General features: G+C 47.2%; 1 protein-coding gene across 1 annotated transcript in view; it reads left to right on the top strand.

Annotated features, from left to right (window-relative positions):
• The window catches only part of MAP6 (microtubule associated protein 6), an 81,749-nt gene that overhangs the window by 49,609 nt on the left and 18,826 nt on the right, over window positions 1–13,314 (top strand). Inside the window, exons 2-3 of the mRNA XM_019036519.4 lie at window positions 10,712–10,925; window positions 13,031–13,227. Of these exons, the coding sequence (XP_018892064.3) occupies window positions 10,712–10,925; window positions 13,031–13,227 (411 nt within the window). The remainder of the gene's footprint in view (window positions 1–10,711; window positions 10,926–13,030; window positions 13,228–13,314) is intronic.

Raw genomic sequence — 13,314 nt, 5'->3', positions numbered from 1 at the left:
TTCCAGAGCAGCCTCCCCTCCCCATGTCTGTATCTTCCCTCCCACCCACTCCCCCTCAGCTGGCCTAGTCCTTTGTGGGGCAGGAGTCAGAGCTGTGGTGGGGGAGGCCCCAGAAACAGAGAAGGCTCACGAATCGGGCAGTGGCTGAGGGGTCCCAGGGATATGCTGTGCTTCTGGGGGAGATAAAGGGTTTGGCACTATTGGATCAGGAAGCACAGGACTCCCAGAGCACCTGTCGGCTCTACCAGGGCATCGACAGGAGGTCAATGTAGGGGGGCCTCTGGCCAGGGCAGGGACCAGATGGAGGTCTGCTGGTCTCGACTGTCAGGGAGCTTTCTCTCAGTACCCGGTGGTGTGGGGAAGCTTCCAGAGTCATCTGAGGAAGCAGGTGAGAGGGACTCCCCCTGCACTCAGGGATAAGAGTCAATTTTTTTTTTTTTAAGTCTCACTTAGTTGCCCAGGCTGGAGTGCAATGGCATGATCTCGGCTCACTGCAACTCTACTTCCCAGCTTCAAGCAACTCTCCTGCCTCAGCCTCCCAAGTACCTGGGATTACAGGCGCCCACCACCATGCCTGGCTAATTTTTGTATTTTTAGTAGAGATGGGGTTTCACCATGTTGGTCAGGCTGGTCTCAAACTCCTGACCTCAAGTGATCCTCCCACCTCAGCCTCCCAAAGTGCTGGGATTACAGGCATGAGCCACCACGCCCAGCCAAGAGTCAATTTTATAATTTTCATCTTTCTAAGAATTTTCCTACTTCATGCATATTGTCAAATTTATTGACATCGAGTTGTTCCCAGTATTCCCTTATAAAATATTTTAACGAGTAAATTAGCATGGTTCTCAAGAAGTCATAAAATGATGTTATTTTTAGTGCCAGCTTTGTTTAAAACACATTAAGCACTTTTTTCAAAAAAAAAAAAAAAAAAAGCAGAAACTTAGGTTTATGGAGTACTTCACTAGATGTACCGTACTGTGTCCTTCGCAGTTTTTACAGAGTATACTGTCAGAACTCTAGGTTACCCCCGAAGGAGCAACACTCCCTCCCACCTTTCAGGGCTTATCTGCCTTCAACATTTCCATTTCCAGTCTAGGGAACCATCTTTCTGCAAGGACGGACACAGATCGTTGGGGACCCAGCTAACCAAAAGAGCGTAGCCTTCTCTCCTCAATCTCAACTGAGAACTCTATGGCCTTGTGGCACAACCACCCCAGCATTCCTAGGACTTGTAAACCCTGACAGTGACGGGGAAATGGTTATGGGGAAGTTTTCTTACAACCTATCACTTCTCATCTATCTCTTATTTCCTTCTACTTGAGGTATATTTGTAAGTGTACTTGTCTTAACTCTCACACTCACCCACTCTTATCCTCCACCTCGGCCAACTGTAGGTTTTCTTATTTTGCACCATTTTTCTTCCTACAGTTTCTAATAAATACTGCAATTGAAATTAATTTGTGTAGAATCAAACTGACTCCTAGTTTGAGTTTTTGGGTTTTTTTTTTTTTTTTTTTTGGAGACAGGCTTGCTCTGTTGCCCAGACTGCAGCACAGAGGCATGATCTTGGCTCACTGCAACCTCCGCCTCCCAGGTTCAAGCCATTCTCCTGCCTCAGCCTCCTGAGTAGCTGGGATTACAAGCACCCGCCGCCACACCTGGCTAATTTTTGTATTTTGATAGAGAGGGGGTTTTACCATGTTGGCCAGGCTGGTCTCAAACTCCTGGCCTCAAGAGATCTGCCGGCCTCGGCCTCCCAGGGTGCTGGGATCATAGGCTTGAGCCACGGTGCCCAGCCTAGTTTGAGCAGTTTTCATTTTTAACTATCCATCCTCATGGTTTTATACACATTGTGCCTGTGGACTTTCTTTGAATGAGACATTGTTTCCCAGATGCACAAGGGCCTCTAAGCTGTAGGCCACCCATAACTAGACTTAGATAGCAGCTATATGCAGAATGAGCCATTTACCTAGTACAGGGGCCCAAACCTTGACACCTATCATTGCCAGATGTTACCCATACAAATCTTTCTATGTAAGAGAGAGGGAGCATTCTTTTCTATTAATTATCTACTCACATTAGCTTCAAACTTTTCTTTATATACTTGACCATTTTTCGTCCAAGTATGTGCTTTCCTCATTTTATAAAATCATCATCCGTGGTATACATGTACTTACTGGATATTAATGGAGGAGAAAAATGATCCTAAATAATTAGAATACTGGCATTCTCTATGCAATACTTTTTTCTCCCTCTCACACAAAAGAAACTGAGAGCTGCGCACAAGCGTGTACACATACATAGATCTTCAAGCTCCTCTCTCGGCCCAGTCATTTCTGGCCAGGAGAAAGCAATCTTCCACTACCTTCTAAAAGGAGACAGAAGCTCTCTATGCCACTTGCAACCCTCTAGGCCCCAGGTTGTTCTTTCTTTTTAATCTATAGATCCTCCTTCCATTAACCACCTCCTGACAATAGCTTGGCAACCGACAGCATTCAGCGACTGCCTCCATCAGAGTGCACGGAGACGGTTTCCCTTCTTCAGAAACATTTTACAATAACAAATGTAGACAAGATTTTTGAACGGAGACTTAACATGTTTCCATGGCAACATAAATCACCTACGAAAATCTGTAGGAAGACTTTAGACCCTTAAGACTTAAAAGCACTGTCTTCTTCCTTTGTAAAGCAGTCGAGGAATGTCAAAAAAATTTTATAAAGAAGATGGGAAAAGAATTTTATTTTCCCAGGATTTAGACACATAATAAATAATAAATACTTAGATACATAATAAATAAATTCCTCTTCCCTTATGAACAGAAAAATGGAATTTTTGTATGATCATAGTTGGCAGCAATCCATTATCCTAAGTCTCTGCTCTTATCAAGAAACGATTTGTACCAATTAACATATGCAGATGTTCTTCACAGCAGTAAAACTTGTTCCTTATATAATTCTATTTCCTTGTGTCTTGTAAATGTCAGCGTTTTTCAAATTAGCAATGAAAGCACAGCCTCCCCTCTGTTCTTTTACAACACTTTCCAGGGCCAAACCCCACCCCCCGCCCCCTGCCACCCCGCGCACTCCTGTTGGCTCCCTCCCTCCCTCTTCTGGGGCCTGGCCTCATCAGTGACAGGCTGTCTTCAGGCTCTCCCTCTATAATTGCTCTTTCAGTATCTCCCGTTGAATGACTGCAAGCAACTGTGCTTAAGTGGAACAAGGTCTTAAAAAGGGAACATCTGTTTATAGTGGGTACTCAGTATTGGAGATTCAATTAATCAGGCATTCATTGAATGCTACTTTGTCCAAGTCTAACTTGAAATGCGCTCAGAAAGAAGCCTGGCGCTGGAAGCTGCTGCCCAAATTTTGCCCACTCTGGGCACCAGAATGTTGACTGCAGCGTTCAGAAGTATAACAATAGCTATCACAGATATTTGATTATCTGTGTAATTGTTGATCTCTCCCCACCTGACAACAAGGTCTGTGGAGGGAAGGTCTTCATCTCTCTGTGCATACTGCATTTCTAGCTCCGTGTCTGGAGCACAGAAGAAATGCAATAATTTTTCTTGAATAAACGACTCTGTGATGAAAGTCAAATACATTTATTATGCACGTGTCTACCATGGGCTTTGTAATTCTTCTGATATGAATGTCCAGGTCCTCTTCAACTAAAGAACTGCTTTACATTCTTTCTTATTTAACCCCCACATCAATTCTATGAGTAGGCCGTATGTAAATCCTTTACAAATGAGTTCACCAGTGTTCAGAGCAGGCAAGACCTGGCCCATGGGTTAGAGCTAGGCTGGATGTATCTCACTCCAGAGCCAGTTCTCTTTCTAGTAACTCTTCATCATCATCTGGCCCAGGCTCCATGTTTTCTCTCACCCTGTTAACCTCTGTCTGTACTTCCGAAAGGCTTGCATGTGCTGTGTGCTCTGAGACATCATTTTCTTCTGTGATGGCCTGTGTTTCTTTTTTCTGCTTATGACCTGGATCCAAGGCAGGTCCATCTTTATCAGCTTTGCTGCACTGGAGGCTTTGCTACCTTCTAAAGAAGGCTGTAGACCATTCACCCTGTTTCTTACAACAGAGTATGACTTCTCTCCATTAAGGTCATGCTGCAGCTCTGCTGGAAACTTGAACTCCTGTGCTCTGCTTACACCAGTATTTTCTGTCTTGCTGAGATGACACAAGTGTTTTAAACCCTTTTTGATGAGAGAGAAAATTTTCTGATTGGGGTTTGTATTAGAATTTGTTGCTTGTAACAAATTACTCCAAAACTTAGCCATGTAAATGGCAATAAATATTTTTGATCTCATAAAGTTTCTGAGGGTCAGTAATCCAGGAATGGCTTAGCTGGATGGTTCGAGCTCAGGGTCTCTCAGGAAATCATGTGAAGGGTGGTTTGGGTCTTCTAGGCCTTTTCACCCCCATGGCTTTTGGGAGGAAGCCTCAGTTCCTCCCGACATGGGCCTCTCCACAAGGGCTACTTGAATGTCCTTATGACATGGCAGCTTGCTGCCCCAGAGAGAGTAATCCCAGAGAGAGTACAAGGAGGAGGCTACAAAGCCTTTAATAAGCCACTCTCAGAAGTCACGCACCACCACTCCCACCATCTTCTGTTTGTTAGAAGTGAGTCCTCAAGTCCAACCACACTGAAGAGGAAGGAATTAAGCTCTACGTAAGGTAGAAGTATCAAAGAACTTGTGGGCATATTGTAGGAAGTTATATGGATGCCATGAGATGTTGCATAGCAACTTTACACCCCCTCCCTGGCTGGAGCAGCCGCGGGGAGGTGGGAGCTGCATTCCACATCCCTGTCGTAGACATGATGAGACTTACATGGATGCAAAAGGACAGTCTTTACTCTCAGGGATGGCACAGTCTGGGAGGGAGGAAAGTCATCTACACAGGTAGCTTGAGGTAAAATATAGCACAGTGCATGCTACAGAGAGGTGCAGGTCAGAGAAGGAACAGAGAGACCAGAAAGGAGGAGTTGAAGGTAGAGTGTTTGTTGACTCCTCTGAAAACTTTGCCTGATCAGCAAGATCCCAAAGTCCTGCTTTGGCAGCTGCTGTGAATGTGACTATATGGCTGTTCGAAGGTTCTGGAGGAGCAGCCCAAAAAAGTCTTGCCCACTAAGTCTCCATGAGATGGCTCAAACTGGGCCTGGCTCTGCCATCCCTTAGTAGGGGGTTGAAGGCTGGCCCAGCCTTCTCTCCATAAATTTTCCTAGCACAAATAAGCCATCAAAGAGTCATTTAAACCCAGATCTGAATATATTGATAGAGCCCACTCATCTGCAGTTCACCCACCCACCGGGGGATATCATAGCCCCAGACCCTCTTTCTGCCCCTGCAGGATTGTGCATGAGATAGGTCATGCATCAAGGCTCAAATAACAGGGTCCACCAGAAGCTCTGTTGTGGAGGGGACAGTGGGCCTTTGGTGATGCAGTTAGAGATCACCCTGTCCCTGTGACTTCTACACATCACAATACAAGAGAAGCTGTGGCATGAGGAGCATCTCTGGGATGTCAGGAGTAGAAACTCACGGATGTGGGACCCTCCCAATGTGTCCCGGGCCTCACTGTGGTGTACACCCAGGCTGACTGAAGGGAAGGGCTTTCTTGTGATTACTTCCAGGAGCCAAAGTGACCATGAGCTTGAAGGAAACGAAGACAAGCTTGGGTTACACATCCATCCCCAGGTGTAAGCTTTGGAGTCAGGCATTCCTATGCCACCAAGAAGCAAGTGTGTGCCCCATGTAGGACAGGGAAGGAAGGGCTCAGGAGGAGGTGACATCAGCTGACCAGAAATAAATCTAACAATAGCTACTTCTGTTAACTGCCCACTGAATGTCAAGCCCTTAAATCCTGTGAAGAATGTAAAGAAGATACGGAGTGTGGCCCTGGGTGGCAGCACAGGGTGTGGGAGACAGGCAGGGATTGGAGTCCTAGCCTGGCTTGACCCTAACCTGCAGCCTGACATAGGATGCCCCTTTGCAGCCATGCAAATGAGACTGGACTCAAGAGTAGGATTCTGTCATAAATTTTGTCTTATCTTATCCTTTAAGAGAGACAGAATGGACTCATGAAAGAATTGAAGAATGGCATGAAACTGCCTGCTAACCACAAAGATGGCCAGTAAAGTAAATGGGCCAGGAGCTGAGAGATGGGAAATTTTGGGTTGAGTAACCCAGGAGAGGTTCCTGGAAGAGGAGAACCCTGAGCTGGGCCTTAAAGAATAGCTAGTATTGGGGCAGACTGATAGGAGGAGAGCATCATCAATGGAGAAACAGTGCTGCTTCGCTCAGAAACTTTCAGCATCTTCCCAGGCACAGCATATGCTTCCAAACATGGCATGCAGGCTCTGTGTCGCCTGGCTCCAGCTCCTATCCAGCCTGGGCACCTTGCACAGCCTCCAAGACCCCACCCTGCACCCTGAGCAGCCACCCTGATCAGTTCACCTGCTCTCTCTGAACCTGCCATACAGACTCAGACTGGTGCCTGAATTCCCTTCATCCACTTTTCTGTTGACATCCTTCAATAACCCTTTCCCCAGTCCTCACTCCCCTTCAGAGTTAAGCATTCCTTTCCCTCTTGCCCTCTGATCCCTGTCCCATTTGATTCATCCTGTCTTTTCTTAGGATCACACATGGTCAGGTCTAAATACCTGAACTCTAGACACCTCATCCATGGCTTCCACATCCCTGTGGGGTACATTCCATGCCCTTGGCTATTGTGTGGCAGATGCCAAATGAATGGATGAGTGGATGGATGAATGAATGAATGAATGAATGATCAGGAAAAAATATAGTTGCACAGGAAGGGGAGACCATGTTACAGGGGACCATGAATTTCTGTCAAGAGGCACTGGGCATGACAGGGCAAGAGTGTGGCCCATACTGCTCTCAGTCTAGCATCTCAGGGCTGGAGGAGCTTAGGTGCCATCTAGCCCGGTCTGTGTCATGTAAGTCCTCTACAGCATTGCAGGCAGCAGGCCAGGCCCTGCACAGGCACCTCCAGTAAGGGCAGGCCGAGCACACTGCAGCTCTGGCACATTGCTGAAGTGTAGTGGGAAGGCTGTGGGCTGTGGAGCCTGACTGACCTGAGCTCAGACCCTAACTCTGCTATTTGCTGGTTGCATTGCCTTATGCAAGCCACTTAGCCTCTCTGAGCCTTGGTTACCTCCTTTATAAAAGGGGCATAATAGTACCTGTTCTCAAAGTTGTTTTAAGAACTATAGAGAATATACAAAATAAAACAAAATCCTCCAGCTTATAAAAGACAACTAATGAATGGTAGCTAATTTTCTTTCTATGATGTAATATTAGTTGTTGTATGTGATTAGAGAAGGTTTTATGGAGAGTTCAAAGACAGTTCTTTTTCTTTCTTTTATTTTTTATTTTTTCATTTTTTATTATTTGGCTCATTTTCACACCTTGACGAAGTTTCTAAGAAATGGAATTTGGGCTTAAACCTAACCATCTGTCATAATTGCAGTGAACCTATCCTGCAACTCATTAACAAGGTCTCATGTGAAGGTGATGTACCAGAGTTGTTCAAGATCAGGGGTTACCAAACTTTCCCACAGGGACATGTCCCACTGTTAGTGCTCACAGGTGAGACGCTCCCCAGCCCACAGGGGCCACTGCAGGGATGCAGGAGGCTGCAGAGGTTGGTCTGCAAGAGGTGACCCAGAAACAGCACTTAGGAATAGGGTACACCTATCTCAGTGCTAGTTCTGAAAGTGGGCAGGGGTGCGACAGAGAATCCAAGTTTCTGCCATCATGTGTTTGGGAGCCAGGTTGTCACTGATTGGGTCCTGGGAGGCCCAGGCCCAAATACCAGGAGCCCATCTAACAGGCAAGGCTTCGACTCTGAAGGATAGAGGGAAGGAGGGAGGGACTGTAGCCTCTGGCAGGTAATGGTAGCCACAGCCCCAAATGTTCCCTGGGCCAGCCCTAGGCCTGTGTGTAGGGCCAAAATGGTTCAGAAGTCAGGTCAGGAAGGAGGATTGAACCTAAAGAAAGTGGAGAAGTGAGGAGGAGGGGTGAGGAAGGGATCCAAGAACAGCCTTGTTGCTGGGGTGTGTGGGATGCCGTGAACAGAATCAGGAGATCCTCAACCTCTTTCCAAAGCCTATTTTCTTCCCAGTTTCCACGTCTCAGTGGGGGACTACCGCCCCCCAGCCAGAGTCCTGGAGTCTCCCCAGATGCCCCCTTGACCTCACCTCATGAGTTTCCAAGTCCTGCCCATTCTCCCTCTTGACCCAGCACCCTCTTCTCCGCCCCCTGCTTCCCCTACTTCCTAACGGCAGTCTCCTGCCTGGCCTCTTGCCTCCACTATTCCCTTCTGTCCACCATTCACACTGCTCTCAAAATTCTCTTTCCAAAACTAACCTGGCCACACTCTTCCTTGGCTTGAAATCATTTGGCAACCCTTAGCTACAGTGGAGACTGTCCCCTTAACATGGCTGGCATGGCCTCCATGGCCTGTCTAGCCTCTTATGCCCTTCCCCACTAAATGTGAGCCCAGCCACCCACACTGCCTGCAGGTAGGTCCCCACAGGGCCTTTTCCTACTCACTTGGGTTCCATAGCACCCAGCATCCTGTTAGGCAGACCATAAGCACTCAGTACATATTTCGTGAGTGAATGAATGAATGAATGGGTGAAAATGAATGATGAGGGAGTCCAGGAGGAGAAAAAAATTTTTGGCAGGGAAAACAAGACGCTTTGGTTCTAGGGACATTGAGTCTGAGTTGTTGGTAGGTGTCTTTTTCCATTTTCTGTTGCCTATAACAGAATACCTGAAACTGGGTAATTTATAAGAAATAAAATATATTCCTTACAGTTCTGGAGGCTGGGAAGTCCAAGGCCAAGGAGACATATCTGGTGAGGGCCTTTTTGTTGGTGGGGACCCTGCAGAGTCCTGAGGCAGCACAGGGTGTCACATGGCGAGGGGGCCAAGTATGCTAGTTCAGGTCTCTCTTCCTCTTCTTATAAAAGCCACCAGTCCCACTCCAATGGCAACTCATCAATCAATTGCCTATTAATACACTAATCCAGGAATTGGTTAAATCATTCATGAGGGCAGAGCCCTCATTACCCAGTCACCTTTTACAGGCCCCACGTTTCAATACTGCCACACTGGTGATGAAGTTTCAACGTGAGTTTTAGAGGGGACAAACATTCGAACCATAACAATGGGGCATCTAGGTGGGGACCCAGGCTGCACTGGAAAGGAGAGTCTGAAGCTCAGGGAAGGGTCTCTTAAAAGCCAGTAGTCTCTCTTCACATATGAACCAGTTCCCCTAAAGAAATACGGAGATCAGGAGGTCAAATAACCGGCAAGTGGCTCAGTGTTACCAAATCAGCTTTATCAACTAAGACAGCCTCAGAGCTAGAAGGACATTATAAGGACCTTGTTTTGGCCTAATTCTTTCATTTTACAAATGAGAAAACGAATGCTCAGAGCAGGGAAAGGCCTGCCAGCATAAGGCAGTGCTAGCACGAGAGCCCGCGTGTCTCCGTTGCAGTCCAAGCTCTTTCTCCTGCCCCCTGCGGCCTCCTTGTTCCTGGCACTCCTCTCTGAGCCCTGAAGGAGGGAGTCATCAGTGAGGGAGACAGTGGGACTTGGAAGAACCTAACTCCACAGATATTCATGCCCTAACTCCTCCTTTCCCACAATGCAGCTTTTTGTGCCCCCAAAGGAGAACAGACCCAATAAAGACCCCAGAAGCCACAGAGCTCATGCATTGACTCTCGCGCACTTAACAAACAGAATAGACCCTCGTGGCCTCTGTCAACAGCTACATTTTTTAACTCTGTTTTGAACATTGTCAGCCATCTACTCTCCAGCCCTATAACAGATCATAAACAGCTGATTAGAAACCACAAGATGGATTGCAGAGAACAAGAAAACTGACACATTGACTCAAAAAAGCAGCAGATGAGGATCATTTAGGATAAGGACCAATAGCCATTTACACCAGAGCACACGAAGATGCTCCTACACACACACAGCCCAACACAAGTCGTAGTTGTGATCTCCAAATTATGTTCAGTCTGTGTTGCTTACTAACGATCTGCAAATATTTAGACATTTCACGAGGATGTTCATCTAAAGTGATTAAGATTGTTAAAGTTCTGGCACTCCAAGAAGCAAGCCCTCTGCTATTCAAATGGGGGAATTATCCTCAAGGAATCTGGGCAACAAAAGTTCTTCATTATGAAAAAGGGGGGAAGGGAACTGGCATTCATTGATATGCCACAGTATATCAGACAGTGTGCCTAATACATTGTCTCATTTAATTTCACAACTCTTCAACTTTGCACATAGCAGGCACTCAATATTTTTTGACTTCATGAACGACTGAATGGGTTGGGTTTTTTCGGTCTCATTTTCAAGATTGGGAAAAAGAGCTCTGAAGATTAGAATTGCCTGCCCATGGTCACACAGTGTGGAGCTGGGAACCTGATCTCTTTCTCCAAGGCACAACTGCTATTGCCACAACCCAACCTGGGTCAACTTTGCAAGAAGGGAGACTTGCACTCTTCCTTATGAAAGAGTGAGTCTAACCCTCCAGCCACACTTCAGTCAATGCTGCAAGCACTGATGGAGAGCTTGCTGTGTTTGCAGCCCTGTGTCAGGAGCTCTGCTTCCAGGCAGATGATGCTTCATATCACATATGCTTTCTTTGACTAACAGGAATGAATTCAGGGCATGGACGGACATCAAGCCTGTGAAACCAATAAAGGCCAAGCCCCAGTACAAGCCCCCAGATGATAAGATGGTTCATGAGACCAGCTACAGTGCTCAGTTCAAAGGAGAGGCCAACAAGCCAACAGCAGCTGACAATAAGGTCATTGATCGCAGAAGAATACGCAGCCTCTACAGCGAACCCTTCAAGGAACCCCCAAAGGTGAGACAGACCTTGTGGGAACCCATCAGCACAGCCTGGACCATAAGGGTTAACTGCAGTAGAGCATGGGGTGGGCTGCTGTCAAATCTGGCCCAGCCCCCATGGGCACCTTTAAAATCCCTGCTTCCTCTAAAGCACACTGAAACCCAGGGGCATCTTCAATAGGAACCTTTGTTAAACTCAAAGGGAATATTAAAGAGGAACATCACCTAAAATAAAGACAGCTTAAAGGCTGGCAGATTTCCAGGGAATTAGCTTCTGATTTTGAGAAATCCAGATAAACAGTGGCAGAAAACCTCACCTGAGCCCTAAATCCCCTTGTCTTAAAATAGACGTGCTTGGGCCCCACAAGGGCTGGCCCAGTATTGTAGGTCCCCATGCCCGGCTCCCCTCCCACCAGACCCTGCCTTGCCTCATCCTTGGCTCCAATCACTGGACCCTTTCTTCCCTCCCTAGTCCCTGAAAAGCACCTGCCCTCTCTCATCTTCTCGGGGTGAACACCATCCACTATGACTTCTCGGTCTGTCACAACACACCTGTCACATCAGCTATAATATGTGTTCCCAGCAATTTGTTACCAAAATGAACAGTTTGTGAAAGTGGACTCAAGGATTTTCCTAAGGTAACATTCGTCCACCTTACATAGGAGTTCGTGATCAGGAGAAGCATGTTGGAGATATAGCTGGTGAAGCAGGAATCATATAAGCCATGCAAACTAGCATCTTCTGATGTCAGGCCCCATGGAATTGTACAAATATCCACTGTCCTCTCTATAATAGCAGAAAATGTCTGAGAACCTAAATAACTCTGGAACCTAATTATCCTTTTCTCTGCTTTTGTCCTAAAGTCTTGCACTTAAGTGGAGTTTCCTATTTCGCCCAGGACCAGTTTATGGGTAAGGTAACTAACCGACCCAGTTTGCCTGGGATTCTTCCATTTTAGCACTGAAAGTTCTGTGTTCCAGGAAACCTCTCAGTTCCAGGCAAACCAGGACGATTGGTTCCTTTCCTTACAGGTCAGGAGTGACTGAAAGCTGCTGCACCTCAGTGAGTGAATGATCCAGCCTGCAAGGCCCTGCATCAGCTCTGTCCATCCAGAGATGGTGTGGCACCCGGGGCATGGGGTCAGCATCGGACAAAAGAGGACGTAGAGAAGGAAGGAGGGAAAATGAGGGAAACTAAATCTAGAGATAGATGAGGGGGGTGGCCTATTGAGGGGTCACTTTCAGTGACTCCGAAGTTTCCTGAGAAAGAGCAGGCAAGGCCATCTTCTCCAGATGAAGGGGACAGAGCTAGAGGAGGGAGGCTGGGGAGAGTGGAGTGAGCTTAGAACAACTGCTCTGGGGAAAATGGTGGGGGAGCCAGGCAGAGAGGAGGAGCAGAGTGCTGGCAGCGGAAAGCCTAGCTGAGGCTGGAGACGCCCCCCTGCCCAAAGCATCTCAGCAAGGATGCTTCTCCATATGGGTGAGCCAGCCTAGAGACAGAACAGGGGAAGCCAGCGGGTGCTGCAGTGACCCACTGCCCCAGAACATCTGCATCTTACATCAACAAAGGTTTATTTCTCATTAATATCCATTGTGGGTTGGCTGCCACTCTAACCCTCGTTGCCTCTTCATCTGGGTCTTGGGTGGCAGAGCAGCCTGTCTCTGTGGCAGAGGAAAAGAGAGCACTGGGCAGCACAGGCTGACTCTTGAATTTTCCGCCTGAAGGTGACCCAAGTCACTGCTCACATTTCATTGACTAAAGCAAAATCCTATGCCTGTGGGTGAGTTGAGCAACGTGATGAGGTGTTAACTTCCTACAGGGAGGGGCTCAAATATTGCCCAACAGTGGTATGGCCCACTGCCTGGGGTGGTCAGTGGAAGGCTGGCAGGACAAGGGAGCCCACGTGGCCAGTGGGTGCTGCCAAAGTGACGGAACAGGGAGTTCAGACGGGAGATGCCGAATGCCCTAATGTCCCTGGGAACACCTTATGCACTGTGCTCCACCTGAGCCAACCTCTGTCATTACCGTTATTCCTTAATTAACCATATCTTTTCTCTCTAAATTCCTTACCACGCCCCACCTTTTTGTGTTTCTGTATTTGCGGTCTGTCTCTCCGTACAGGTGGAAAAACCTAGTGTTCAGAGTTCCAAACCAAAAAAGACCTCAGCGAGCCATAAGCCCATGAGGAAGGCCAAAGACAAGCAGGCGGTGTCAGGCCAGGCTGCCAAGAAAAAGAGCGCGGAGGGCCCGAGTACCACCAAGCCAGACGACAAGGAGCAAAGCAAAGAGATGAACAATAAACTGGCTGAGGCGAAAGAGTAAATTTCCCTGCACTTTCCTTTTACTCTTCTCTCTCTCTCCCTCCCCCCAACTTTTTTTTTTTAAACCAACAAACCAAAAAAGGC

This window comes from Gorilla gorilla, chromosome 9, assembly GCF_029281585.2.
Source record: "Gorilla gorilla gorilla isolate KB3781 chromosome 9, NHGRI_mGorGor1-v2.1_pri, whole genome shotgun sequence".
Taxonomy (NCBI): Eukaryota; Metazoa; Chordata; class Mammalia; order Primates; family Hominidae; genus Gorilla; species Gorilla gorilla.
This window is presented reverse-complemented; position numbering and strand designations above follow the sequence as displayed.